This window comes from Salvelinus fontinalis, chromosome 9 (genome assembly GCF_029448725.1).
Source record: "Salvelinus fontinalis isolate EN_2023a chromosome 9, ASM2944872v1, whole genome shotgun sequence".
NCBI lineage: Eukaryota > Metazoa > Chordata > Actinopteri > Salmoniformes > Salmonidae > Salvelinus > Salvelinus fontinalis.
Window position 1 is genome coordinate 35,609,962 of NC_074673.1, and position 27,482 is coordinate 35,637,443.

A 27,482-nucleotide genomic window follows, 5' to 3' on the forward strand; every position below is an offset into this window, starting at 1 on the left:
AAAACATATAAAGCAACACCTCACGGCACAGCGCCTCTCCCCTATTTGACCCAGATAGTTTGTGTGTGTGTATTGATATGTAGGCTACGTGTGCCTTTTCTATATATTTTTTTTTTATGTATTGATGTAGTTCTGTCCTTGAGCTGTTCTTGTCTATTAATGTTCTGTATTATGTCATGTTTCATGTTTTGTGTGGACCCCAGGAAGAGTAGCTGCTGCTTTTGCAACAGCTAATGGGGATCCTAATAAAATACCAAATACCACTCTCTCCCCAGACTCTGATTACAGCAATGTTCACCTCTGCAACCCTACTGGCTCTACAGGCCTCTATAATGTAACTCTTCACTAACTCACTACAGTAGTAATGAGCAGCAGCTTTTCCCATATAAACCATCCCCCTAACCCTCACCCTCCCGCCCCTCTGTAACACAACCCACACACTCCTGCAATCAGGACACCACTGTGAGGCTGCCATAGAAACCTGAGTTTTGTGTCTGCATAACACTCGCCCCTCTCTCACCTCTCTGTAAGGTGAGGTCAGCCATGGAGAGTGGAGGAAAAAAGGGAATGCCTTCACATTGAGATCAGAGGCAGAGAGGAGAAATGCATATACGCAGAAGAGCCACCTGAGCTAAGGAGGCTGTTCTCTCCCACTTTCCAGACAGACATTTCTTAATGAGTCTAGAAATTCAGGCTCTGTCGGTATGTCTCTCTCTCTCGCTCTCTCTATTACAGGATAGGGCTGATGAGCAGACTGATCTGTTGCCTCGTACCCTCACTAATGGGGAATGAGGGAAATATTTCACACACAGGCCGTGGCATCCCTTCTATGGGCCTCGGCTTACTGCTGAGGCGGGAGCTCCTGTCCCGCCAGCTGAGCATGGGGGCCATGATGTCAATGAGCTCCATTTAAACCGTGACGTAAATGTCACCAGTCAGGCCTTCGCTTAGCTCCCCACTGGCATACAGATCTCATGATATAGTATGCACATTTGGCCCCTCACCTCTAAAGAGAAGCAGCAGAGGCAATAGTCGCAAGAGGTAAATCTTTAGATTTAGCTAGGAAACAATGACAGTGAGCTGGTACTAAAGGACAATAATATCTGAAAATGCACCTAAAGAATAAGCATAACAGTGGAACAGGAAATAGGAAAAACATAACATCTTGAAGGAGTGGCTAATAATGTCATTGAGAAATTATCCTAACCCTGACCCAGCCCAAGAGTGAGATTGACATTGAGAGAAAGAGCATGGGACTCACAGCATGTCAGGGCAGTTGTCAGGCTTGTCCAGGAGTCCTCCCTCCATGACGAAACGCAGCACCTGCTCGTTGGACATGCCCTGGTACGGCTGCTCAGACAAGGTGGCAATCTCCCACAACACCACCCCAAACGACCTGCAGGGGACGACCGAGAGGATACAGGCTTATTAGACAACACATCAGCTGCTGCATAACTGTGGTAGAACCATGCAGGGTAATACAGGCTAAAACATCCATACACAGGGCCCAGCAGGGCATGTAACTAGTCTCTGGAAGCTCTTTACAATGATGGCGCTGCATAGTACAAGGTTGAGTAAGAATGCTCCCTCACAGTATAAAGCAGATGGTGCAAAGAACAGAAGAAAAGTTTATTCATAAATTCATGTTCCATATATTAATCAAAAAAGGACATAGACTGCATTATGTCTGCCATATGTAAATGTTTGTGTCATCTTGCCTTATCCATGTGTTGTTCATTAATAACATGAGACAGTATACTACCCAGAGACCACTAAGGAACTGCAACAGAAAACCAAAACCTAAGCTTGACACAAGAAAACAAAGAGTGCATCGTTGCCAATTATTATTTGTTAGCTCTCCAAGGCCACTGGCTAGAGATCTAAGACGGCTCTCAACACTCTTTAAAAAAAGCCTATTACAACACTGACTTGTATCTAATTGGCTGAAACAGGAGAGTGTTGAAAGACAAAACCACATTAAGAGACTTTTTTAGATAAAGACACCTACTGGTAAATCTCATAAGAGCCCAGAATGGGTTCCCACAATGCTCCTTTTCATCTGCCTGACTTCAAAGAGGAAGATAGGGAGTGGGATGTGGAGGTGGGTTTCTGTTGGCACTCTAACCCATAATTTGAAAACATCTGGAGGAGTTTAAGTGTGCTTGTAGGGACAGACCCGTGGGACACTTTCGATTGGGAAACAAAAACTAAGGAGCTAGTAAACAGCTATATTTCTCTAATGCAGCCCATTCCAGACAGAGAACTGGGCGGAGCCTTGATCTGCTGTTCTAAACTCACTCCATGGTCCTGAAAGCACAAAGGTACATGACTAAACAATAACTATTTTTCACTGCCAGACTTACTGTATCTACTAACTATAATGGCATCCAGATAACCTCCAAACTTCCTTCCCACTGAGCACACCCTGGTTGAATCAATGTTGTTTCCACGTCGTTTCAATGGAATTACGTTGAACCAACACAGATTAGACGTTGAATTGACGTCTGTTCCCAGTGGGTTAGAACATGGGCTGTGTGTGTGTGAATTGATCTGCCGTTTTTTCCCAAGCTAGGGCATGCAATTTTCTAGAACACATACAGAGTACACTTGTTGTTCTGCGCAGGCCTCCTAACTCTGCGTGTGTATGAGTCAGGGAGGACAGCGGGGAGCTCGTACCAGACATCAGAATTTGTGGTGAACACGCCATCTTTCAGCGACTCTGGGGACATCCAGCGGACCGGCAGAAGGCCCTTTCCTCCTTTCCGATAGTAATCCGTCTCGTAGATGTCTCGCGTCATGCCAAAGTCTGAGAAGAAGAGGAGAAGAGAGGTTTAAATGGCCACTAAATATCCCACTAATGTGAGAAGAGGAGGCACATGAGGCCTTATCCATCACCTCACCTCTCCTTCTCTTCTGTCCATTTAGATTTACGAGCTATTCCTCCCACTCAAGCACTCAGTGATCTCAAAATACTTACTTTGGAGTACAGCAGAGGGAGTTTAGCGTTAAACTTACAGCGGGGATTATGAGTACCACTGTATTTTGAGGCACTCACCTCCGATCTTGACGGTGAAGTCCTCCGCCACCATGCAGTTCCTGGCAGCCAGGTCTCTGTGGACAAACTTGTTGGCGTTGAGGTATGCCATGCCGTCCGCAATCTCTCCTGCCATCTGGATCATCTTCTTCAGCGGGGGCAGAACCTGGCTGGACGTGTTCTGTGGCAGAGAGGCACAGACCTGAGCACAAGCAGGCCATTCAGTTTCTCCCTCCAACCTCCCTCTCCCTGTCTGCAGCACTGAACCATGGCCTGGCCTGGAGTCCAGGGCACACCACACAATGGGAGAGACCAACTGAAAGAGGTGTGGATATATCTCCCCCTCCATGGCTTTCGTGTGTGTGTGTGTGTGTGTGTGTGTGTGTGTGTGTGTGTGTGTGTGTGTGTGTGTGTGTGTGTGTGTGTGTGTGTTGACAACAATAGTAAACAAACAAAAAAATTGACAAACTGGGGACAATTTGTTAGTCCCCACAAGGTCAAATGGTATTTCTAGGGGGTTTGGGGTTAAGGTTAGAGTTAGAATTACGTTAAGGGTTAGGGTTAGGAGCGAGGGTTAGTTTTAGGGTCAGGATTATGAGCTAAGGTTAGGTTTAGGGTTAAAGTTAGGTTTTTGGGTTAAGGTTAGGGTTAAGGTTAGGGTAAGAGTACAGGTTAGGGTTGGGGTTAGGGAAAATAAGATTTTGAATGGGATTGAATTGTGTGTCCCCACAAGGTTAGGTATATAAGACTGTGTGTGCGTGTGTCATATTAATGCACTGACACAATGGTCGTGTCCAAAAACCTGTACTTACATTGTAAATTGTAGGCATTCTGGGAATGTGAAAATATGTTTTATAGTGTCACGCCCTGACCTTAGAGATCCTTTTTATGTCTCTATTTTGGTTTGGTCAGGGCGTGAGTTGGGGTGGGCATTCTATGTTTTGTTCTATTTGTTTGGTTCTATTTGTTTTGTTCTATGTGTTTGGCCTGGTATGGTTCCCAATCAGAGGCAGCTGTCAATCGTTGTCTCTGATTGAGAACCATACTTAGGTAGCCTGTTCCCACCTGTGTTTGTGGGTAGTTGTTTCCTGTTTTGTGTTTTTTCACCTTACAGGACTGTTTCGTGTCGTTCACACTCTTTGTTGTTTTTTTGTCATTCAGTGTTCAGTTTATTTAATTAAATGACTATGAACACTTACCACGCTGCGTGTTGGTCCGATGATTCCTATTCCTCATCATCAGACGAAGAGGAGAGTCGTTACAGAACACCCACCACCAAAGGACCAAGCAGCGTGGTAGGAAGGAGCAGCAATTGATGGACTCCTGGACATGGGAGGAAATTTTGGATGCCAAGGGACCCTGGGCACAGCCGGGAGAGTATCGCCGTCCTAAAGAGGAGCTGGAGGCAGCCAAAGCGGAGCGGTGACGCTACGAGGAGTTGGCTCGAGGCGAGGTGCACGAGAGGCAGCCCCAGAATTTGGGAGGGGGCACACGGGGAGATTGGCAGGGGAGACTTGAGCCAACTCCCCGTGCTTACCGGGTGGAGCGTCGTACTGGTCAGGCACCGTGTTATGCGGTGGAGCGCACGGTGTCTCCAGTACATGTTCATAGCCCGGTGCGCTACATCGCAGCTCCTCGCATCGGCCGGGCTAGAGTGGGCATCGAGCCATGACGGGTTGTGCAGGCTCGTTGCTCGAGACCTCCAGTGCGCCTCCACGGCCCAGTGCATCCGGTGCCTCGGCCAAGGACAAGGCCTCCTGCATGTCTCCCCAGCCTGATGAGTCCTGTGCCTGTCTTAAGCCCTAACCCTCCTGCATGTCTCCCCAGCCTGGTGAGTCCTGTGCCTGCTCCCAGATCCAGGCCTCCTGTGTGTCTCTCCACTCCAGTGATGATCCATGGCGCGAAGCCTCCAGTGATGATTCATGGCACGAAGCCTCCAGTGATGATCCTAGGCACGAAGCCTCCAGTGATGATCCATGGCACGAAGCTTCCAGTGATGATCCTAGGCACGAAGCCTCCAGTGATGATCCATGGCACGAAGCCTCCAGTGATGATCCATGGCACGAAGCCTCCAGTGAGGAGTTATGGCACGAGGCCTCCAACGAAGGCCGTCAGTCCGGAGCCTCCAGCGACGCCCTCTAGTCCGGAGCCTTCAGCGACGCCCTCTTGTCCGGAGCCTCCAGCGACGCCCTCTAGTCCGGAGCCTCCAGCGACGGGCTTCAGTCCGGAGCTGCCAGAGTCGCCCTCCTGTCCGGAGCAGCCAGTGTCTCCCTCCTGTCCGGAGCAGCCAGAGTCTCCCTCCTGTCCGGAGCAGCCAGAGTCTCCCTCCTGTCCGGAGCAGCCAGAGTCTCCCTCCTGTCCGGAGCAGCCAGAGTCTCCCTCCTGTCCGGAGCAGCCAGAGTCTCCCTCCTGTCCGGAGCAGCCAGAGTCTCCCTCCTGTCCGGAGCAGCCAGAGTCTCCCTCCTGTCCGGAGCTGCCTGAGTCTCCCTCCTGTCCGGAGCTGCCAGAGTCTCCCTCCTGTCCGGAGCTGCCAGAGTCTCCCTCCTGTCCGGAGCTGCCAGAGTCACCCTCCTGTCCGGAGCTGCCAGAGTCGCCCTCCTGTCCGGGGCCCGCTGCGAGGGTCCCCATTCCGGGGTCGGCGGCAAGGGTCTCCGCTCCAGAGACGCCACCTAAGTGGGCCAAGACTAAGGTGGAGTGGGGTCCACGTCCCGCCCCAGAGCCGTCGCGGAGGATATATGCCCACCCAGACCCTCCACTATAGGTTTAGGTTTTGCGTCCGGAGTCCGCACCTTTGGGGGGGGGGGGGGGGGGGGTACTGTCACGCCCTGACCTTAGAGATCCTTTTTATGTCTCTATTTTGGTTTGGTCAGGGCGTGAGTTGGGGTGGGCATTCTATGTTTTGTTCTATGTTGTCCTTTTCTATCTGTTTGGCCTGGTATGGTTCCCAATCAGAGGCAGCTGTCAATCGTTGTCTCTGATTGAGAACCATACTTAGGTAGCCTGTTCCCACCTGTGTTTGTGGGTAGTTGTTTCCTGTTTTGTATTTTTTCACCTTACAGGACTGTTTCGTGTCGTTCACTCTCTTTGTTGTTTTTTGTCATTCAGTGTTCAGTTTATTTAATTAAATTACTATGGTCCGATGATTTCTATTCCTCATCATCAGACGAAGAGGAGAGTCGTTACATATTGTATGTGAAATTTTGAAAAATAAGTATGCTTTAAATGCCAGGATGTCAAACTCATTTGGGCTTTTCATTTAGAATAATTCACTGCACATTATACAGGTAGAGAGTCGTATTTTCAAATCCACGTGTGTTTGACAGCAGCTGATAATCAGCTAATAGTGACATAAGGTGAGACGCTCAAAATGGACGAATGGCAGGAAACAACGCAATGCGCATTAGATAACGCATTCTCAGTATGAGTGAGTCTAGTATGCTGATATTTGTTGCTTAAATTTTTACACAACAGTATGTTCTAAATAGAATGTAGTATGAATAGTACACACAGTATGCCGTTTTGGTAAGTAGTAGGCAAGACAGATTCAGGACAAGGCCACAGACTTGAGTTCTGCGAGAGACTATGTGAGAAAGAGCAGGAGGGGTAATGTACGTACCTCTTTCCGGAGTGATCGCAGGTGGCTCTTCAGGTCTCCACGGGTCATCAGCTCCATTATCACCAAGGTGGGCTGGCCCTGAGAGACCACGCCCAGCAGACGCACCTACACCAATTAGAACACAGAACAGATATGGCATCAGAGGAAATTATTACAAACAATTCTCATTGATGTAGTATTTCTTATGAAGCTTTTGGGCAATAAACATTATCTCTGTGCTATTATTGGGCAAGAAACATTATTTCTAAGTGTTATTAATCGAACTGACTGAAGTGATGTGGAATGTTCTTGCTTTTGAAACTACTCTGGCTCCTCTTAACTAAAGCTACTGAGGAGCTTTGAAGAAAGCAAGAAAAAAACTCCTCTTTGCCTCTAAATTATTCAAATTGAGCTTAATAATTAAATGTTTGACTTTTAAACATCCAGACATGCTAAAAGATTGTAACATAGTCTTTCCAGGGGGGAAATCTTTAACACTTCCGTTTAGCTGAATTAATGAGGATTTGGCTGTGATAGAGCTTAGAGGTCTCAGATCTCACAGTTACAGCTGGCCTCAGGTTATACTGGAATTATACTGCATCTCCTTGGGTAGTGTACCCTGGCTTTGACCTCTGACCTCAACAGCCAGCTAGGTGTCTCTGACCCTATGCATCAGAAGGGGTGACTTATAACTCCCAAGCTGATGGATCTCTTTCTTTTGTTTCTAACTTTTAACCTTTGAAATTGAGGCAATACCTTATCATTTAAAAGCGAATGTTTCTGAGCCAATATCCCTGATGTTAACTGGTGTTTTGGACTCTCTCACCACGTGGTGACAGTTGAACTCCTTCATGACAGAGGCCTCATTGAGGAACTCGATCCTCTCCCTCATGCTGGCTGACTCGTTGACTGTCTTGATGGCCACGCGGGTCTCAGGCTCGTCCTTAACCACGCCCTTAGCCAGGCCCTCATACACCATGCCGAAGGAACCCTGGCCCAACTCCTTGTGCATGGTGATTTTCTCCCTGGCCACCTCCCACTCGTCTGGAACATACACTGAACACAGGAGGAGAGGACAGTCAGAGACAGCCATCATCTAAGGAGACATTGACACGATCTCATCATTAAAATGACAGTAGGTCTTCAGAGGGTTCTTACTCTCAGCAGCACTGAAGTACTCAGGGTTAACAGAAGCATAGAGGACACCATTCCCCAGCCTGTCACTGTTCCTGTGGACACAAACACATCTGTGTGAGCCAGGGGAGGCAGATTTGGCAAAAGATAAATGGGGTTGTTCATTCAGCAGAAAAGCCTACGATCTTATGAACTGACTATGGCAGGAAATTATCACAATAGCACTATTATACCATTAAACGGATTAAGATTGCATTAGTCAAATGTTTTATTATTTGTTCTAGTGAACATTCAGCTTCTCTTACCTCTTTTTGTTGATAAAGAAGAGTACAGTGATGAGGCTGGCGATGAGAATTATCACGATGATGGGGATGATGATGACCAGATAGAATGCGTTGTCATAGTCCCCTGCAACCAGATGAAAACAGAACAACTATTCAAATCTGACCAGTGAGAAAAGGAAGATGTTCACATCAAAATAATTTCTGGGCATGAAAATCATCTATATAAAACCTCCTTTGAAGAGGGTAATTTATGTGGAAATGCATGTGTTCTCCATACGTTTGGGTGGGGGCACGTAGAAGGACACTGGCTCAGTCCAGGACCCGTTTCCTGCCAGGGAGGTGGCACGCACGCGGGCAGAGTAGTTCCCATAGCCCAGGTTGGTCAGACGAGTTCCTTTGTGAACACGGTAGTGCTGGCGTGACACACACTCGTGTTTCTCAGGCTGGAAGAAAACACACACACAGACAGTGTCAACCTGAGGGTTGAGGCCCTGCAGAGCTCCCATAGGCCTCTGGTCCATGCAGACTCACCTCGGTGCCCTGGCGGAACTTGATCTCATACATCAGGATGAGGCCATTGGGGTTGACAGGCTCCGGCCACCTCAGCAGCACCGACCCCTCCACCTTCTCATCCCTCTCCTGGATCACGCTGCCTGGCATGTCATCCGCTTTGTCTGATGGACAGAGACAGACACTGGATATCAGATGGCTTCCTACTCATTAGCCATGTCCAAAAAGGCATAGTGAGTCTAGAACAATAATCTATGCAGATGGCTGCTGTTGTTGAAGCCTTTTTCTAGCGACTGTGTGTGACTGCCTCACCTGCAGGTTTCGTCCTGGAGAAGACGAAGGCTCCAGCGCTGCAGCGACGGACCTCCTGGTTGCATGCATGGATGTCGATGCGGTACACTGTGAAGGGCTGCAGGTTGGGGATCTCGATAAACTCTGTCTTGCTCCGGTCCTCCATGAAGGGGAACTCCCTCTCAGGGGGCTCTGCTTCTGTCCTATTACCCTCCAGGCCTGTGGTGTTGCCACCCCGTGCCAGGGTGCTGTTAGCCACCCCAAATAGATCCCTACGTCGCCGATCTGGGGGTCTGAGGAACAAAGGGGGCCCAAAAAAATGTGAGAGAGACCCACTGACTGACTGCAGCACAAAAGGCACAAACGTGGCAAAGAAAGACAAAGGATAAAAGACAGAGGTTGAGGAGGAGGAGGAGGAGGAGGAGGAGGAGGAGGAGGAGGAGGAGGAGGAGGAGGAGGAGGAGAGCAGATGTGTGGGCTTTCAGCTTCTCTGGAAGGGAGCAGAGGCACAGTTAAAGAGGAGGAAGGGGAATACGAAGTCAGCCAACCATGCAGTAATATACTCTGGAACACCGGTTACAGACAGCACACTAGGGCTGGGAATTGCCAGGGACCTCACAATATGATATTATCACGATACTTAGGTGCCGATGCGATTGTATTGCAATTCTCACAATTCCCAGGATTCTATATGTATTGTGATTCGATACTGTGATTATATTGCGGTTCGATGTTCCAAACATATTGCTTACCATGTCTGTTGCAGAGTGACAAGAAAGAGCCATGAGCAAACACGTGTTTATCAGTCATGGAAATAAAAGTGCTGTAAACATATTGGCTCACCATTTAAATACTGAACAAAAATATAAATGCAACAGACATTTTCAGACATTTTCCATACACACAAAAAGCTTATTTATCTCAAATTTTGAGCAGAATTCTTTGTACATCCCTGTTAGTGATCATTTCCCCTTTGCCAAGATAATCTATCCAGCTGGCAGGTGTGGCATATCAAGAAGCTGGTTAAACAGCATGATTGTGCACCTTGTGCTGGGGAAAAATAAAAGGCCACTAAAATGTACAGTTTTGTCACACAACACAATCCTCAAGGTTCCGTTTTAGGACCACTATTGTTTTCACTATATATTTTACCTCTTGGGGATGTCATTCGAAAACATAATATTAACTTTCACTGCTATACGGATGACACACAGCTGTACATTTCAATGAAACATGGTGAAGCCCCAAAATTGCCTTTGCTCGAAGCCTGTGTTTCAGACATAAGGAAGTGAATGGCTGCAAACTTTCTACTTTTAAACTCAGACAAAACAGAGATGCTTGTTCTAGGTCCCAAGAAACAAAGAGATCTTCTGTTGAATCTGACAATTAATCTTGATGGATGTACAGTCGTCACAAATAAAACTGTGAAGGACATAGGCGATACTCTGGACCCTGATCTCTCTTTTGACGAACATATCAAGACTGTTTCAAGGACAGCTTTTTTCCATCTACGTAACATTGCAAAAATCAGAAACTGTTTGTCCAAAATGATGCAGAAAAATTAATCCATGCTTTTGTTAATTCTAGGTTAGACTACTGCAATGCTCTACTTTCCGGCTACCCGGATAAAGCACTGAATAAACTTAAGTTAGTGCTAAATATGGCTGATAGAATCCTGACTAGAACCCCAAAATTTGATCATATTAATCCAGTGCTAGCCTCCCTACACTGGCTTCCTGTTAAGGCAAGGACTGATTTCAAGGTTTTACTGCTAACCTACAAAGCATTACATGGGCTTGCTCCTACCTATCTTTCCGATTTGGTCCTGCCGTACATACCTACACGTACGCTACGGTCACAAGACACAAGCCTCCTAATTGTCCCTAGAATTTCTAAGCAAACAGCTGGAGGCAGGACTTTCTCCTGTAGAGCTCCATTTTTATGGAATGGTCTGCCTACCCATGTGAGAGACGTAGACTCGGTCTCAACCTTTAAGTCTTTACTGAAGACTCATCTCTTCAGTAGGTCATATGATTGAGTGTGGTCTGGCCCAGGAGTGTGAAGGTGAACGGAAAGGCTCTGGAGCAACAAACCGCCCTTGCTGTCTCTGCATGGCCGGTTCCCCTCTCTCCACTGGGATTCTCTGCCTCTAACCCTATTACAGGGGCTGAGTCACTGGCTTACTGGTGCTCTTTCATGCCGTCCCTAGGAGGGGTGCGTCACTTGAGTGGGTTGAGTCACTGACGTGATCTTCCTGTCTGGGTTGGCGCCCCCCCTTGGGTTGTGCCGTGGCGGAGATCTTTGTGGGCTATACTCGGCCTTGTCTCAGGATGGTAAGTTGGTGGTTGAAGATATCCCTCTGATGGTGTGGGGGCTGTGCTTTGGCAAAGTGGGTGGGGTTATATCCTGCCTGTTTGGCCCTGTCCGGGGGTATCATCGGATGGGGCCACAGTGTGTCTCCTGACCCCTCCTGTAAACTACTGCAGTATTTATGCTGCAGTAGTTTATGTGTCGGGGGGCCTAGGGTCAGTCTCTTATATCTGGAGTATTTCTCCTGTCTTATCCGGTGTCCTGTGTGAATTTAAGTATGCTCTCTCTAATTCTCTCTTTCTCTCTTTCTTTCTTTCTTTCTCTCTCTTGGAGGACCTGAGCCCTAGGACCATGCCTCAGGACAACCTGGCACGATGACTCCTTGCTGTCCCCAGTCCACCTGGCCGTGCTGCTGCTCCAGTTTCAACTGTTTTGCCTGTGGCTATGGAACCCTGACCTGTTCACCGGACGTGCTACATGTCCCAGACCTGCTGTCTTCAACTCTCTAGAGACAGCAGGAGCGGTAGAGATACTCTCAATGATCGGCTATGAAAAGCCAACTGACATTTACTCCTGAGGTGCTGACTTGTTGCACCCTCGACAACTACTGTGATTATTATTATTTGACCATGCTGGTCATTTATGAACATTTGAACATCTTGGCCATGTTCTGTTATATTCTCCACCCGGCACAGCCAGAAGGGGACTGGCCACCCCTCATAGCCTGGTTCCTCTCTAGGTTTCTTCCTAGGTTTTGGCCTTTCTAGGGAGTTTTTCCTAGCCACCGTGCTTCTACACCTGCATTGCTTGCTGTTTGGGGTTTTAGGCTGGGTTTCTGTACAGCACTTTGATATATCAGCTGATGTAAGAAGGGCTATATAAATAAAATTAAAATACATTTGAATGCCACAGATGTCTCAAGTTTTGAGGGAGTGTGCAATTGGCATGCTAACTGCAGGAATGTCCACCAGCGCTGTTGCCAGATAATTTAATGTTAATTTCTCTACCATAAGCCCCCTCCAATGCCATCTTAGAGAACTTGGCAGTACGTCCAAGCTGCCTCACAACCGCAGACCACGTGTAACCACGGCAGCCCAGGACCTCCACATCTGGCTTCTTCACCGGCAAGATCGCCTGAGACCAGCCACCTGGACGGCTGATGTAATTCTGTCTGTAATAAAGCCCTTTTGTGGGGAAAATGTATTCTGATTGGCTGGGCCTGGCTCCCAAGTGGGTGGGCCTATGCCCTCCCAGGTCCACCCATGGCTGTGCTCATGCAGTCGTGAAATCCATAGATTAGGGCCTAATTTATTTATTTCAATTGACTGATGTCCTTATATGAACTGTAACTCAGTAAATTGTTGTTTAAATTGTTGCATGTTGCATTTATATTTTTGTTCAGTATAAATAGAAGATGGCGAAAAAAAGCTAGAGAAGGAGAAATACCTGAGTTTTGGCGCAAGTGCAGACAATATTTTTAGAGAATCAATACAGGTGTCATAGAATCGATATAATATCGTCAAAAACAATGGTGCGATACTCTACTGTATCTAATTCTTCCCCCATCACTACATCACACAATATTGTACATACAGTATACTGTAGCCTACATACACCGCTCACATGACGTCATCGACACAAGGTCACACTGAGCAAAAACATCCCCTCCAACCTCACTGGACAGGGTGGGGTCCTCTACAAGAATCCAGAATGGGAATAAGAAGTAGTCATAAGTACATATCATGTAGTAAAATGACAGTTTCCAGTGGGATACAACTCAACTGAGAGTAGAGTACAGTATGTTGAAGTGGCCTGGTGTTATTTGTTGTTGCAGTGTCTGTCCACCTGCAGTGGTCTGCTCCCTGTGGAGCTGTGTGGTGTGATGAGGTCAGAGGGATGAGAGAGAAGTGCAGAGAGAGCACACATCCCCACACTGTCAGCAGCCTGCCTGTCCATACAGACCCCTACCGACTCTGTTAGCCTACATGTCCTCATCCACAGGACAAATTCACTGCTCAGGGAAAAGTCATGGGAGAATAATAACCACCTGTTTGATGCATAGTGGTAGTTTTCATATGATAAAGAATAAGGTAAATAAAGCAATAAACACAAAATCAAAATGGTAAATTTCACCCAAAAGAGCAAACACGAGAACCTGCCCTCTTTCATGGAGTGATGGAGATGGATGTATACACAATCATGAGGATGATGAGGAGGATGATGGTGTGATGATGGAGAGCCGGCCGACTGTAGGTGGACCCTAGCTGGAGCCACTGACAACATGTAGGCAGCGGCAGCAGCAGCTCACCAGATGCTACGAGGTGAGGCCACTGGGACTCCACAACACACGGGGGACGCTGAGCAGACCTTACCTAGAGTCACATTTTAGGAGACGCATAACGACTGGCTCTCTCTGAGTCTCTGAAAGAATTCAACAGTCAGCCCACAGTGCAGTTAACTGGGCTAAGGAGAATACAGGACTGTCTGACAGTAGTGGGATGTGCTGTATATGTTGAACCAAATGACAGTGAATCCAGAATATATTTAGATTCATGCGGTATTTGCAGTACACTTGGAAAAGATAAAGTCAATATATAATGTTGGTTAATCTTTACTTAGCTGAGTCTTTAAGGAGAGGTAAATTAGTGAATGACTGATGAGTTTATCTGAAATGACTGTGACCTCCTAAGGATCCTTTTCTAACTTCACCTAACAGTACCGGCCAGCAGGTTTTACACAAGAATCATCCAAGAGAATGTTGTTTCTGCTTTATTTTACATTCCAGCATCTAGACCTTTAGGAACTGTATAAAGCCAATGTCAATGTCCTCTCAGAACTATTCCTTGTGAGTATGACAATATTATGAGCAGGTGACAAAAGACCTTGAGACTGACCGGTGCACCCACGGGAAAATAGTATTTACTGTGAGTGGAAAAACACAGCTGACAGACAGATCTGTGGGAAGAAAACAGTAGCCATCGCACACCACTGTCAACATTCCATTCTGACCATTTTAACTGCTCCAGCAAAGTCCATGGTCCAGCTCTCTCCAAAAGTATTAGTTACTATTAACGATACACACAACAGCACTGAGGACTGGCACAGCTTTAATGAACATCTTATATAAAACACAAGTGCTTGGAAGACAGCACAAGACAGCCTGCCATTGAAGACTGGGTCACCCCCGATATGAATGAAAGGGGTGATAGGTAGACCCCCCCCGTGTGCCAGTGTGCCCAGGAGAGGGGACAGACAGCAAGAATGCCAGAGAGCTGCCAGGGCCAGGCAGAGCATAGCAAGGGCAGACCTGTCCTCAGATGAACTCCAGACAGAAAACTGAAGCTGAAGCGTGACCATCTAACCAGGTGCTGACTACAGCTGGTGTCCTCCCTCCCCAGCTCCACTTCTACTTTCTCACCTTTTCTGCTGTGCGAGGGATCCTGAGTGGGACATGACTGCACACTCTGTCTGGAGCCAGAACAGCGTGATTTAACGCTACTCTTTTACCACAGCAGCTGAACACAGCAGTCTCTCATGCCAGTGAAAAGTGAGGCCAGAGGAAGGGGACCCAATACTTTTTTACTTCATGCTCATATACAGTATCAAAGCTAGTGGTGTCTGAAGGATACACAGAGAGATAACCAGAGGCTAAGGGCAGTGCCAACAACAGGACAAAACACACAGAAACCTTTACTGTACTTCCTTCTACATGAGGTCATGTTTGCAACAGCCCAATCAGCTGATGTCCAGTCAGTGAGTCTAATCGGTCATCACCCATCCCTGTCCCCTGACTATTCTACTCCACTACTCGAGCCAGTCAGTCTATCCCACTGAATAGTGTTCACTGGTCTGGCCAGCTCTAAGGGGATCTTCCCTTCCCTTCTCTCCTCTCATTTATTTGAATTCCAGATGGCTTCGCTGTACATTTCCTGGCAGCCGGTCACTCCGAACTGCACCGCGGACAAAGAGAGCGTGTGAGTGGAGGAGGAGGGAGAGCAGCAAGGAGGGCGACAGAATGGAAAACATTTCCTCTTCCCTCTGTTTCTGTTTCCCCCTCCCTTCGCTCCCTCGCCCCTTCTCCGTAAATCTTGAACTTTTCAATAAACTCACACTAATTCAGAGGCACTTCCCTCGAGTGTTCTATGATAATGCTGTCTCTGTTGTGGTGGAGGGCCTGTGCATACACAATAATAGCCTTTAGCGGTAGGCAGGCAAGCCAGAGACCTGGTACTCCTCGGTTTCCTAGACAGCTATACTATAACAAATCAACACAGTCAAATGCAGGGAAGAGAGAGAATGAAAACAATTAGTAACAATAGTGGTCTTGTTTTATTGTTTATTTTCTGAGTTGGACATATTGTTTTAATACTGTGAAAGATCGCATCACAGAGGAGAAGGAAAGGGCATCATAACACTACATGAATGCATGAGCTTGGCCCAGCAGGTGATAAAGAGCAATCTGTACCAAGCAGGCTGGAGTCAGGACTAGGTCTGTGGCGGTCACGAAATCTCATCAGCCGATGATTGTCAAGCAAATAACTGTCGGTCTCACTGTAATTGACCGTTAATTAACATAAACACATTTAGCATCTCCTGGCTTCCACACACAGCCTACAAGCCACTGATGCAGACCTTTGGAACATATACATTTTTAAAAGTCTAATAAATCCATGTAATATAGCCTACACCTTCACAACAAATCCATTTATCATTTTAGACAGGTCTAAAGAAACATTATATGAATAAAATGTAGTCTATTTCAGAAGAACAAAATAGTTGTCCTGATGTTAAGTCCTGATGTGACTATGCCAAATGGCTGTGGGCTACACTAGTTAATTTATCAGACAAGATTTGCTTAGAATTCCGTGGCATTATTTTATATTCTTAAGAATACAATTGAACAAAGGTGAATAAAATATAAATTTTCTCCAAACGATTTGAGGGAGTGTGCATGGCTATTCTGTGTTGAGCGGTTAACAAAGAAATGGGTATTCCTATATGCTTAATTTATTAATGTAACTTTAGTTGTTTTACAAACGTTGGGCGATATGTTTGATTTTTAATACACTGTAAGGCTGCGTGATCAGAATCTAATGATGATTTTTTTAAAGTTTCTTGAAAGGTATGAGCTCTGCTTTCTTATTTGCGCAGGCTGTACACACTTCGTCAGTCTCTCATTCACAATTTGAGAAGTACTCAATAATGCCTCGAATTTCCAGGCGGCATCACCCTTGTGTGGCCATAATGCACCCTAAAATAAATCTATGCATTTTGCAGCCCTTCTCCCTAAATGCTGCCTGCTCCAAAACACCTCTCTTCTCACTCACATGGTTCTCCATCACGTGATCAGGTCTTTCTCAAAGGCTACAAGTGAAGACCGACACATCGGGGACGCAACTGTGTGCGTCCTTATCCAACTCCAAGGTGCATATTGAAGATATTGGATGAACTGTCCCCATTTACTTTTCGTCAGCCAACAAGATGAGTAGGCCTAAAGAACACTAAAAGCACTAGCCTATGTCAATCTACTATCCCCCATAGTACAAAAGTCAACCTATTCTATTCTGTGCGAGAAATAAATATTACAAATATAGTCTGGGACAGTTGTGGGATGCGATAGATCCCAAATTAATACAACCACAAGCATTTAAAAAATGAGGCTGACGCAACAGATCAGAACGTTTAGCTTAAAATGTTGATAAACTATTAGGCTATTCCTTCACATTATAAGCCCAGCAATGTGCACACGTCAGTAGGCTATAAGCACAAATGTTCCATTAGCAGAAAACATCATTATCAAAAGTGCATGCATGTAATGCTTTTAATATAAAGGTGCATTTTTATGGTGAAAATTATCTTCCCCAAACTTGAAACTGAGGCGCTGCTTATATATGCCAGTCAGGTTCTACACCCCTTGTAAAGCAGATTAATGTGCTTAATTTTAAGAAGTTACTTGGCCACTTTAGTTGTGATACAAACCTTATCAAAACATATAGGCCTATGGGCTAGGCTACATGAGCTGGACATCATTCATAAGTGTTAATATAGTATAATTCACAAGTGATATGCTAATATTGTCACCCATCAGACTATTCTTGATTTAATCTTGTCTTTACATATGCTAAATAATATATATGTGAAATATGTTTTGAATTAGAATTGACCATTATCATGCACCTGTCTCGAAATGGGGGGCAGGGGGAAAAAATGCATGCCGTCTCTGCACTTAAATAGCAAATGGAGGACGCTTTTCCCGTGGTTTATTTTCATGCCAGCCAGGTAGGCTATACTCCTGTTGTAAAGATAAGCAATGTGCTTAATATTTGCTTAATATTAGGAAAGCTGAGAAACAAATATAGTAGGTCTAGCCCAGGGCTACCCAACACTCTTCCTGAAGATCTACCATCCTGTGGGTTTTCAGTTCAACCCTAATTTAACACACCTGATTCTACTAATTAGCTGCTCAACAAGACCTTAACTAGCTGAATCAGATACGCTAAATTAGGGTTGGACTGAAAACCTACAGGACAGTAGATCTCCAGGAAGAGGGTTGGGCAGCCCTGGTCTAGCCTATAGAAAGCTAATGGGATCCTCCTCTTTTTAATAGAGGCCACCATTTCTCACGTAATTACATTACCTATAGACATGTTGCGCAACATGAGCTCATGAGCTCTCATGAAGTGTTTTATTAGATTTTCGATTACATTTGCCTTGATGTCAGAGTGACTAGAGGGACAATAGAGTGTTTTTTAATGGCGCCGAAGAAGATGGCTGACATCTTACATGCTCCTAACCAATTGTGCTATTTTGTAATTTTTTGGGGTTGTTTGTAACTTATTTTTAAACTTATTTTGTACATAATGTTGCTGCTATCATCTCTTATGACCGAAAATAACTTCTGGACATCAGAACAGCGATTACTCATCACGAACTGGAAGAAGATTTTTCCTCAACGAGTCCGATGAGAAGGATATACTGCTCTCCCGGGGACAGGCCCAAATCCCCATAATTTGCGTGAAGAAAAGACGGAGGAAAGTAGGATGCAGATCAGGCTGCCTTCTGAAAATTCGTAGGCGAGCGAGCGAGTAAACTCCCACTGCCATCCATTCTACTTGCTAACATGCAATCATTGGAAAATAAAATGTATGATCTACGATTACGATTATCCTACCAACGGGACTTTAAGAATTGTAATATTTTTTGTTTCACCGAGTCGTGGCTGAACGACGACATGGATAATATAGAGCTGGTGGGATTTTCCATGCACCGGCAGAACAGAGAAGCTACATCTGGTAAGACGAGGGGCGGGGGTGTGTGTCTTTGTCAATAACAGCTGGTGCGCGATGTCTAATATTAAAGAAGTCTCAAGGTATTGCTTGCCTGAGGTAGAGTACCTTATGATAAGCTCTAGACCACATTATCTACCAAGAGACATCTATACTATTCGTAGCCATTTATTTACCACCACAAACCGATGCTGGCACTAAGACAGCACTCAACCAACTCTATAAGGCCATAAGCAAACAAGAAAATGCTAACCCAGAAGTGGCGCTCCTAGTGGCCGGGGACTTTAATGCAGGCAAACTTAACTTCACTAGGGTAGGGCGCCGCATTCGGGAATTTTGGATGAAATGTATGCCCAATTTAAACTGCCTGCTTCTCGGGCCCAGAAAAATATGATATGCATATAACTGGTAGAGTTGGATGGAAAACACTCTAAAGTTTCCAAAACTGTTAAAATAGTGTGAGTATAACAGAACTGATTTGGCAGGCGAAAGCCTGAGAAAAATCCATTCAGGAAGTAGTTTTTTTTGTTGTTGTTGTAGTTTTCTATTCAATGCCATAAAAGTATCCATTGACTTAGGACTCAAACTGCAGTTTCTATGGCTTCCACTAGAAGTCAACAGTCTTTAGAAATAGTTCCAGGCTTGTATTCTGAAAAATGAGGGAATAAGAGCATTCGGAATGACTGGATGCTAAAGTGTCGCAGAGCTTTTTCATGCGCTCGACAGAGAGAGAGCAATTCTTGTTTACCTTTTAAATAAACAACGTTATTGTCCGGTTGAAATATTATAGATTATTTAGGCTAAAAACAACCTGAGGATTGAATATAAACATCGTTTGACATGTTTCTATGAACTTTACGGATACAATTTGTATTTTTTTGTCTTCCTGTTTTGACTGCGTTTGAGCCTGTGGATTACTGAAGAAAACGCGAGAACAAAACTGAGGTTTTTGTATATAAAGAGACTTTATCGAACAAAATAAACATTTATTGAGTAAATTAATGATTGCTGAGTCAACCATATGAAGATCATCAAAGGTAAGGGATTCATTTTATCTCTATTTCTGACTCTGACTCTGTTCTACTTGGCTGGTTACTGTTTGTAATGAATTGTCTAGTGCGCTATGTTCTCAAATAATCGCACGGTATGCTTTCGCCGTAAAGAATTTTTTTAATCTGACACCGTGGTTGGATTCACAAGACGTTCATCTTATGTATGTAAAATATGTTTTGTTTTCTGAATTTTTATAATGAGTATTTCTGTATTTGAATTTGGTGCCCAGCAGTTTCACTGGCTGTTGAAGAGGTGGGACGCTAACGTCCCACATACCCAAGAGAGGTTAAATCAGTTTTACCAAATTTTTACCAGCATGTCACGTGCAACCAGAGGGGAAAAAAACTCTAGACCACCTTTACTCCACACACAGCGATGCATACAAAGCTCTCCTCCGCCCTCCATTTGACAAATCTGACCATAATTCTATCCTCCTGATTGCTGCTTACAAGCAAAAACTAAAGCAGGAAGTACCAGTGACTCGCTCAATGCGGAAGTGGTGAGATAACGCGGATGCTACACTACAGGACTGTTTTGCTAGCACAGACTGGAATATGTTCCGGGATTCATCCAATGGCATTAAGGAGTATACCACCTCAGTCAGTTATCGGCTTCATCAATAAGTGCATCAATGACGTCGTCCCCACAATGGCCGTACGTACAAATTCCAACCAGAAGCCATGGATTACAGGCAACATTCGCATCGAGCTAAAGGCTAGAGCTGTCGCTTTCAAGGAGCGGGACACTAATCCGGACACTTATAAGAAATCCCGCTATGCCCTCAGACGAACCATCAAACAAGCAAAGCGTCAATACAGGATTCAAATTGAATCCTACTACACCGGCTCTGACGCTCGTCGGATGTGGCAGGGCTTGAAAACTATTACGGACTATAAAGAGAAACCCAGACGCAAACTGCCCAGTGACGCGAGCCTACCAGATGAGCTAAATGCCTTTTATGCTCGCTTCGAGGCAAGCAACACTGAAGCATGCACGAGAGCACCAGCTGTTCTTGATGACTGTGTGATAACGCTCTCAGTAGCCGATGTGAACAAGACCTTTAAACAGGTCAACATTCACAAAGCCACGGGGCCAAATGGATTACCAGGACGTGTACTCAAAGCATGCGCGGACCAACCGGCAAGTGTCTTCACAAACATTTTCAACCTCTCCCTGACTGATCTGTAATACCTACATATTTCAAGCAGACCACCTTAGTCCCTGTGCCCAAGGAAGTGAAGGTAACCTGCCTAAATGATTACCGCCCGTGCTTTGAAAGGCTGGTCATGGCTTATACCAACAGCATCCTCCTGTATACCCTAGACCCACTCCAATTCGTATACAGCCCCAACAGATCCACAGATGATGCAATCTCAATCGCACTCCACACTGCCCTTGCCTACCTGGACAAAAGGAACACCTATATGTCAATGCTGTTCATTGACTACTGCTCAGCATTCAACACCATGGTGCTCACAAAGCTCATCACTAAGCTAAGGACCCTGGGACTAAGCACCACCCTCTGCAACTGGATTCTGGACTTGTTGACGGGCCGCCCCCAGGTGGTAAGAGTAGGCAACAACATGTCTGCCTCGCTGATCCTCAACACTGGGGCCCCTCAGGGGTGTGTACTTAGTCCCCTCCTGTACTCCCTGTTCACCCACGACTGCGTGGCCAAACACAACTCCAACACCATCATTAAGTTTGCTGACGACACAACAGTCTATAGGGAGGAGGTCAGAGAACTGGCAGTGTGGTGCCAGGGTAACAACTTCTCCCTCAATGTGAGCAAGACAAAGGAGCTGATCGTGGACTACAGGAAAAGGTGTGTCGAACAGGCCCCCATTAACATCAACGGGGCTGTAGTGGAGCGGGTCGAGTTTCAAGTTCCTTGGTGTCCACATCACCAACAAACTATCATGGTCCAAGACAGTTGTGAAGAGGGCACGACAAAACCTTTTCCCCCACAGGAGACTGAAAAGATTTGGCATGGGACCCCAGATCCTCAAAGGTTCTACAGCTGCACCATCGAGTGCATCCTGACCAGTTGCATCACCGCCTGGTATGGCAACTGCTCAGCATCTGACCGTAAGGTGCTACAGAGAGTAGTGTGTACGGCCCAGTACATCACTGGGGTCAAGCTTCCTGCAATCCAAAACCTATAGAATAGGCGGTGTCAGAGGTAAGCCCATAAAATTGTCAGAGACTCCAGTCACCCAAGTTATAGACTGTTTTCTCTGCTACCGCACGGCAAGCGATACCAGAGCCCCAAAACTAGGACCAAAAGGATCCTCAACAGCTTCTACCCCCAAGCCATAAAACAGCTGAATGATTACTCAAATGGATTACTCCGGACTATTACATTGACCCCCCCCAATTGTTTTGTACACTGCTGCTACTCGCTGTCTATTATCAATGCATAGTCACTTCCCACCTACCTTCATGTACAAATTACCTCAACTAACCTGTACCCCCACACACTGACTCGGTACCAGCACCCCCTGTATATAGCCTCGTTATTGTTATGTTATTGTGTTACTTTTTATTATTTTGTATTTTTTACTTTATTTTATTTGGTAAATATTTTCTTAACTCTTCTTTAACTGCACTGTTGGTTAAGGGCTTGTAAGTAAGCATTTCACCGTAAGGTCTACACTTGTTGTATTCGGCATATGTGACAAATAAAGTTTGATTTGATTTGAGTACCAGGCAGTTGGCAGGTTTGGTAGTCTACTAATGACCAGCAGCAGCATCAGAGCTTGGAGAAGCCTAATTACTGTGACTAAACGGTCACATGGAATTTGACTGCCTTCGTGACTCGTGACCACCGGTGTGGCGGTAATACGGTCACCGCAATAGCCCTAGTCGGGACAAAGTATAAGCACTGGGATTTATCAAGCACCAGAGGCTTCACTCTGGAGGTTAACTAGGGGACTAGAATTTGTTTTCCATTCCATTTGTTTTGAGATGAACTGGTACTAATTCAGTGAATACTCAAAACTGTACCCTGAATACACAAACACAGTACTGCTCATGCACTCATTTACCTCAGACACACACACAGTCCGATCTGCCATCTGGTATGTGGAAACAAGTGGCCTGAGTTTACCCTGAAAAAGGCTCAATTTCAAAACACAATCAGTCTCTCAGTGTGAGTGAGTACATCTGTGTGTCTGTGTGTGTATGACAAAGAGTGAGTGTGTGTGTGGGAATGGGTTGGAGTCTTTAAACTGTAAAGCATCCGTAGCCACGAGCAAGGTAAAATGATAACACAACACAGATGTCAGTCCCCATTCTGGCAAACAAAAGGCTAACGGGCTTATAGTGTGCAGCCAGCCCAGCGAGCAGAGCGCAGGCCCTTCAGACTCATTAATCAGATCCCTCTCCCCGGGTTTGTTTGTGCTGCCTAAATTACAGCCTGCTAGGCCTTAATATCCTGCCGCTGCTGTCGTCATGGTGATGGAATCCACAAGTGCCGTAAGCAGGCCTTTGATCCCTGCACCCGTGTCTCTCTCTCTGTCAGGGTCCTCTGACACAGTTCCAGCCCTACTCCCTCCCTACCTCCTCCCCTCTGCTCCCCCCCTCCCTCCCCTCTGCTCCCTCCCTCCCTCTAAACCCTGATGATGTTTAGATCCTGTCAGTCCCAGTCCCAGGAATGGGTAATTACAACACCACTGTGTCCTGACCCTGGATCTCTCTCTGGGCTATTAAAGAAAACAGGACCCAGATTGTGAGCTCAGCTCTTTGATAATCATCTGCAAAGCCTCAGAGAAGGGTTTGGTCCAAAAGCTGTTAACAATGGGGAAGGTTTTAGGTAGAGCTTTACTATCTTACTGTTGTGTGATCTCTCTCCATAGAGGGAGGCTGCCTGCTGTCTGGCACCTACCTGGGGGTGAAGATGGAGTTGTGCAGGAAGTTCTCAAAGACTTTGCGGTAGGAGGCGTCGTCTATCTCTGCCTTCAGGTCCTCCTTGGTTTTGGGGCAGGGGCAGCAAGGGCCCTTATCCCCCCCAGACAGGTCAGACTTGGTGGGCTTGGTGTCCTCCTCCATGTCTGCCAACCCCGTGGCTGATATCCTGATGGGGATCTTTAGCTCTGTTGTACAGTGGGAGGGGAACAGGACCCATTAGTGAATTCCATTCCCCAAAGAAAGCACAAACAGAAGGGGAATAAGGTGGTGTGTACAGGAGATCTGAATACTTGTCTCCAGGGGTGTTTTGACTGTACAATGTGGGAGGTATTTGAGGACAGCAGCTCTGATCTGGATGAACTCACAGAGGTTATTTCAGACTATGTAAACTTCTGTGTTGAGTCAGTTGTGCCTACTAAGACCTACAAAATCTTCCCTAACAACAAGCCTTGGGTATCAAAACATCTAAAATCACTACTTGATAGGAAGAAGGCAGTTTATGCTGGAGGTGATAGACAGGCTTTAAGAGATGTACAACGTGAGATAAAAAGACAGATACTGGTGGACAAGGAGGCATACAAGCAAAGGGTGGAGAGGACCCTCTCCTCAGGAAACGCAAGGGTGGCCTGGCAAGGGATTAAATCCATGGCTAGCGCCCCTCATATAGGCAGGGGAAAGATCAGTGCTGACCTTGGGGGATATGAGGGCCAGAACATGGCTAATGAACTGAATGTTTTCTTCTCAAGATTTGAATCAGACAACTTCGTGCCAGAGGTAAAACAAATGGAAGCATCATTACAAATGTTTGAGAGAGTTGTTGTTCAACAGTCTGATGTTCTAAAGTTGTTCAGGGGATGTAACACATACAAAAGCCCAGGCCCAGACAAAATAAGTGGGCATGTGTTAAAGCACTGTGCTGAACAACTGTCTGGTGTTTTTACAGACATTTTCCAATCCTCACTCAACCAGCAACACGTTCCAGTATTGTGGAAAAAATCAATAATTATACCAATTCCTAAAGTATCGAATCCCTCTGTGCTGAATGACTATCGCCCTGTCGCTTTGACATCCTTAGTTATGAAATGCCTTGAGAAAATTGTGAAAAGTCATATTCTCAGTGTCACCCAGAAGCTCCTCGACCCATTTCAGTTTGCCTATCAGACCAGCAGAGGAGTTGATGATGCCATTCTTACCCTCCTTAACATGGTCTATAGACATCTAGAAGGTGCCAAATCCCATGTCAGGGTTCTGTTTGTTGACTTTTCTTCTGCCTTCAACACAATCCAGCCCTACATTCTGGCACAGAGACTCATTCGGGACTTTTCCTTAGATGGGGGGCTGGTTTTGTGGCTGTTGGACTTCCTGAGCCAACGCTCACAGCGAGTCAAAATAGGTCCCCATGTGTCGGATATACGCAACACCAACACAGGCTCTCCTCAGGGATGTGTTTTGTCCCCACTTCTGTACATCTTGTACACTAATAGCTGTACTAGTTCCTATACTGACAGACACCTCGTTAAGTTCGCTGATGACACTGCCTTGATCAGCCTGTTGCATGATGACGAGGAACATCATGGCCCGGTCCTAGATGACTTTGTAGAGTGGTGTGAGGAATCACACTTGGTCCTCAATACTAACAAGACCAAAGAGATGTGCATAGACTTCAGGAAGCGTACAACACCTACCTCTGCAACATCTATCAGAAGCCAGAATATAGAAATTGTAGAGGAATATAAATATCTCGGTGTATTTTTGGACAGTAAGCTTCAGTGGAGTAAATGTACAGACCAGATCTACAAAAAGAGCCAACAGAGACTGTACTTTCTAAAAAAGTTGGGTTCTTTTAATATAGACTGTACTATATTGACTCTGTTTTACAAATCCTTTATTGAGAGTATTTTAACTTTTTGTATTGTTTGTTGGTTTGGCAATGCCACTGTCAGTCAGAGAAACATGCTGAGAAGGATTATTACCACAGCAAGTAAGGTACTTGGAGTCAAACAGACAGGCCTGGATGAGATATTTAAGGTCAGGGCCCTCCGTAAGGCTCACAAAATCATTTTAGACCCAAGTCACCCCCTGTACCTGGACTTTGAATTACTCCCCTCTGGGCGCAGGTATAGGGCACCCCTCAGCAGGAAAAATAGAACGAGACAGTCATTTGTGCCAGGTGTGATATCCCTCTTAAATAGCTCGGGCAAATGTTCCCATTGACCCCGTAAGGCCAGCAGGTTAGTCTTTTCTTCTTCTTTTTTAATTTTTTAATTTTTAATTTTTTTAATTTTTTGTATTTAAATGTTTTTAACATTTTTTAATGTTTTAAATGTTTTATTTCTTATTTCTTACTATTATTATTATTATTTTATTTTTATTGGTGCGTGACTGTTATTGAAAGTTGTCTTGTCAATCTTGTTTTGTATTTAACGCCACTTTAAATGTGTACATGACACTGCAACAAAATTTCCCCATGGGGACAATAAAGTAAGTAAGTAAGTAAGTAAGTAAGTAAGAATACAAGGTTAGAACAGAAACAGTACTTGTATTGGAGAATCAGTGCAAAAATCCATTATATCGACTCCATAATGTACACAGATAAAAATACAGAACGGGTTGAATAAGAAGAGGGGTTGGAATGCTGACCTTTGGAGCAGTAGTTGTGTTGGTACAACTCCCTGTCTTCAGCTTGCTGCTGCCAGCGGATCAGGTAAAAAGTGAGATTGCCGTTAGGGTTGAGGGGAGGTGACCATTTCACCACCAGCTTTGAGGATGAGTTGGCATACGCACGGGCATCCATTGGCATAGACGGCTCTGTGACAAAAACACACAAATGTTGAAATGTTGTGAGTGGTGTTTACTATACAGTTGAAAATGTGTAGTTTTCATGAAGCGTTAAGTAAGAGGGATACATTTGATGAAGTTCTGATAAGAAGTATTTCAGTTGATCTTAGTTGGGTGAAAACTTGTCCATGGCTGAGGTGACTTGCTGTTGTTTACATAAGCTGTACTGTAGCCTAGTACTGTCTTACCTGAGGGTCTGGTACGTATGTAGACCACGTCACTCTTGGCTCCCGGGATGTGTTTGTCCTCCACGACAAGGGTGATGGCCTTGACAAAGATGGCGTACTGGGTCCAGGGCTTCAGTGGGGACAGCAACACGCCAGGGTCTATCTCTTTGTCCTGAGGCAGGTCCACGTCAACCATGTTCCAACTGTTGGAGCCACACCCATCCTGGCCATCAAACTCTGTGATGTTCTGGTGCGGTCTGGAATGCATGAAAAACACCACCTTCGGTAAATGTGAAGTATAGAGGCTCTATAGTAAAATAGTGTAATATCTGTGTGTGCTATATGCGAGCACTCACGCCTCCTTGTAGTAGACAATGAAGCTGATGAGGTCTCTGTAGTCTGGTGGTCTGTAGCGCTCCCAGGTCAGCTTGATCCGGTTACTCACCGTGCTGTTGGACTTGAACTTCAGGATGTGGCTCTCACCTATAAACACAAACCACATCTTAGATATCCCCCTTACAGGAAACTCAATAGTGATATGATAAAATACTACATTGTATTAACTCAAGTACTGAATGAGCATAGAAAGTTAAAGTAATCCCACTCCATATGTCCGGTGGTGTACTCACAGCTGGCTCTGTCCCCATTGTTTCGGAAATCGTCCTCCTCAAACTTCTCAGTGATACCCGTCATCTCCCACATCTTGTGTATCTCAGACATGCAGAGTTTGGGGTTGAAGCGGAAGGACAGCCTCCCAGCCCTGATGGTCAAGTTGTGTTGGGTCCAGTCCCACAGGTACTGCAGGCGCTGGTTGTCGATGGCAGAGAAAGCATACATCCTGATAAGGAGACAACAGACAGGTGTTAACTTCCTCATTCACCTAGTAGCTGTGCTGTGAGCATAAATAGGGCCAAACCACTTTTCCATCCATTGATTTACTTTAAACACACAATAGAGCACTGAGGATAAAGTTGTCAAACTGTTGTGGAGTGGTTGGCTTAGTTTTCCATCTGGTGGATGTGTAAAGGGAAGTAGATCGGGTTTCATTGTGCGGTTGTGTCTGTCGAACAC

The 27,482-nt window shown here is 45.6% G+C and overlaps 1 protein-coding gene across 1 annotated transcript in view; it reads right to left on the reverse strand.

Annotated features, from left to right (window-relative positions):
• igf1ra (insulin-like growth factor 1a receptor) overlaps positions 1–27,482 on the reverse strand; it is a 125,328-nt gene that overhangs the window by 7,828 nt on the left and 90,018 nt on the right. Inside the window, exons 6-20 of the mRNA XM_055934204.1 lie at positions 27,041–27,249; positions 26,768–26,894; positions 26,433–26,668; positions 26,047–26,214; positions 23,384–23,591; positions 8,870–9,141; positions 8,579–8,721; positions 8,325–8,490; positions 8,069–8,171; positions 7,788–7,858; positions 7,456–7,685; positions 6,651–6,755; positions 3,056–3,215; positions 2,677–2,806; positions 1,262–1,396 (exon numbers count right to left, since the gene is read on the reverse strand). Of these exons, the coding sequence (XP_055790179.1) occupies positions 1,262–1,396; positions 2,677–2,806; positions 3,056–3,215; positions 6,651–6,755; positions 7,456–7,685; positions 7,788–7,858; positions 8,069–8,171; positions 8,325–8,490; positions 8,579–8,721; positions 8,870–9,141; positions 23,384–23,591; positions 26,047–26,214; positions 26,433–26,668; positions 26,768–26,894; positions 27,041–27,249 (2,463 nt within the window). The remainder of the gene's footprint in view (positions 1–1,261; positions 1,397–2,676; positions 2,807–3,055; positions 3,216–6,650; positions 6,756–7,455; positions 7,686–7,787; positions 7,859–8,068; positions 8,172–8,324; positions 8,491–8,578; positions 8,722–8,869; positions 9,142–23,383; positions 23,592–26,046; positions 26,215–26,432; positions 26,669–26,767; positions 26,895–27,040; positions 27,250–27,482) is intronic.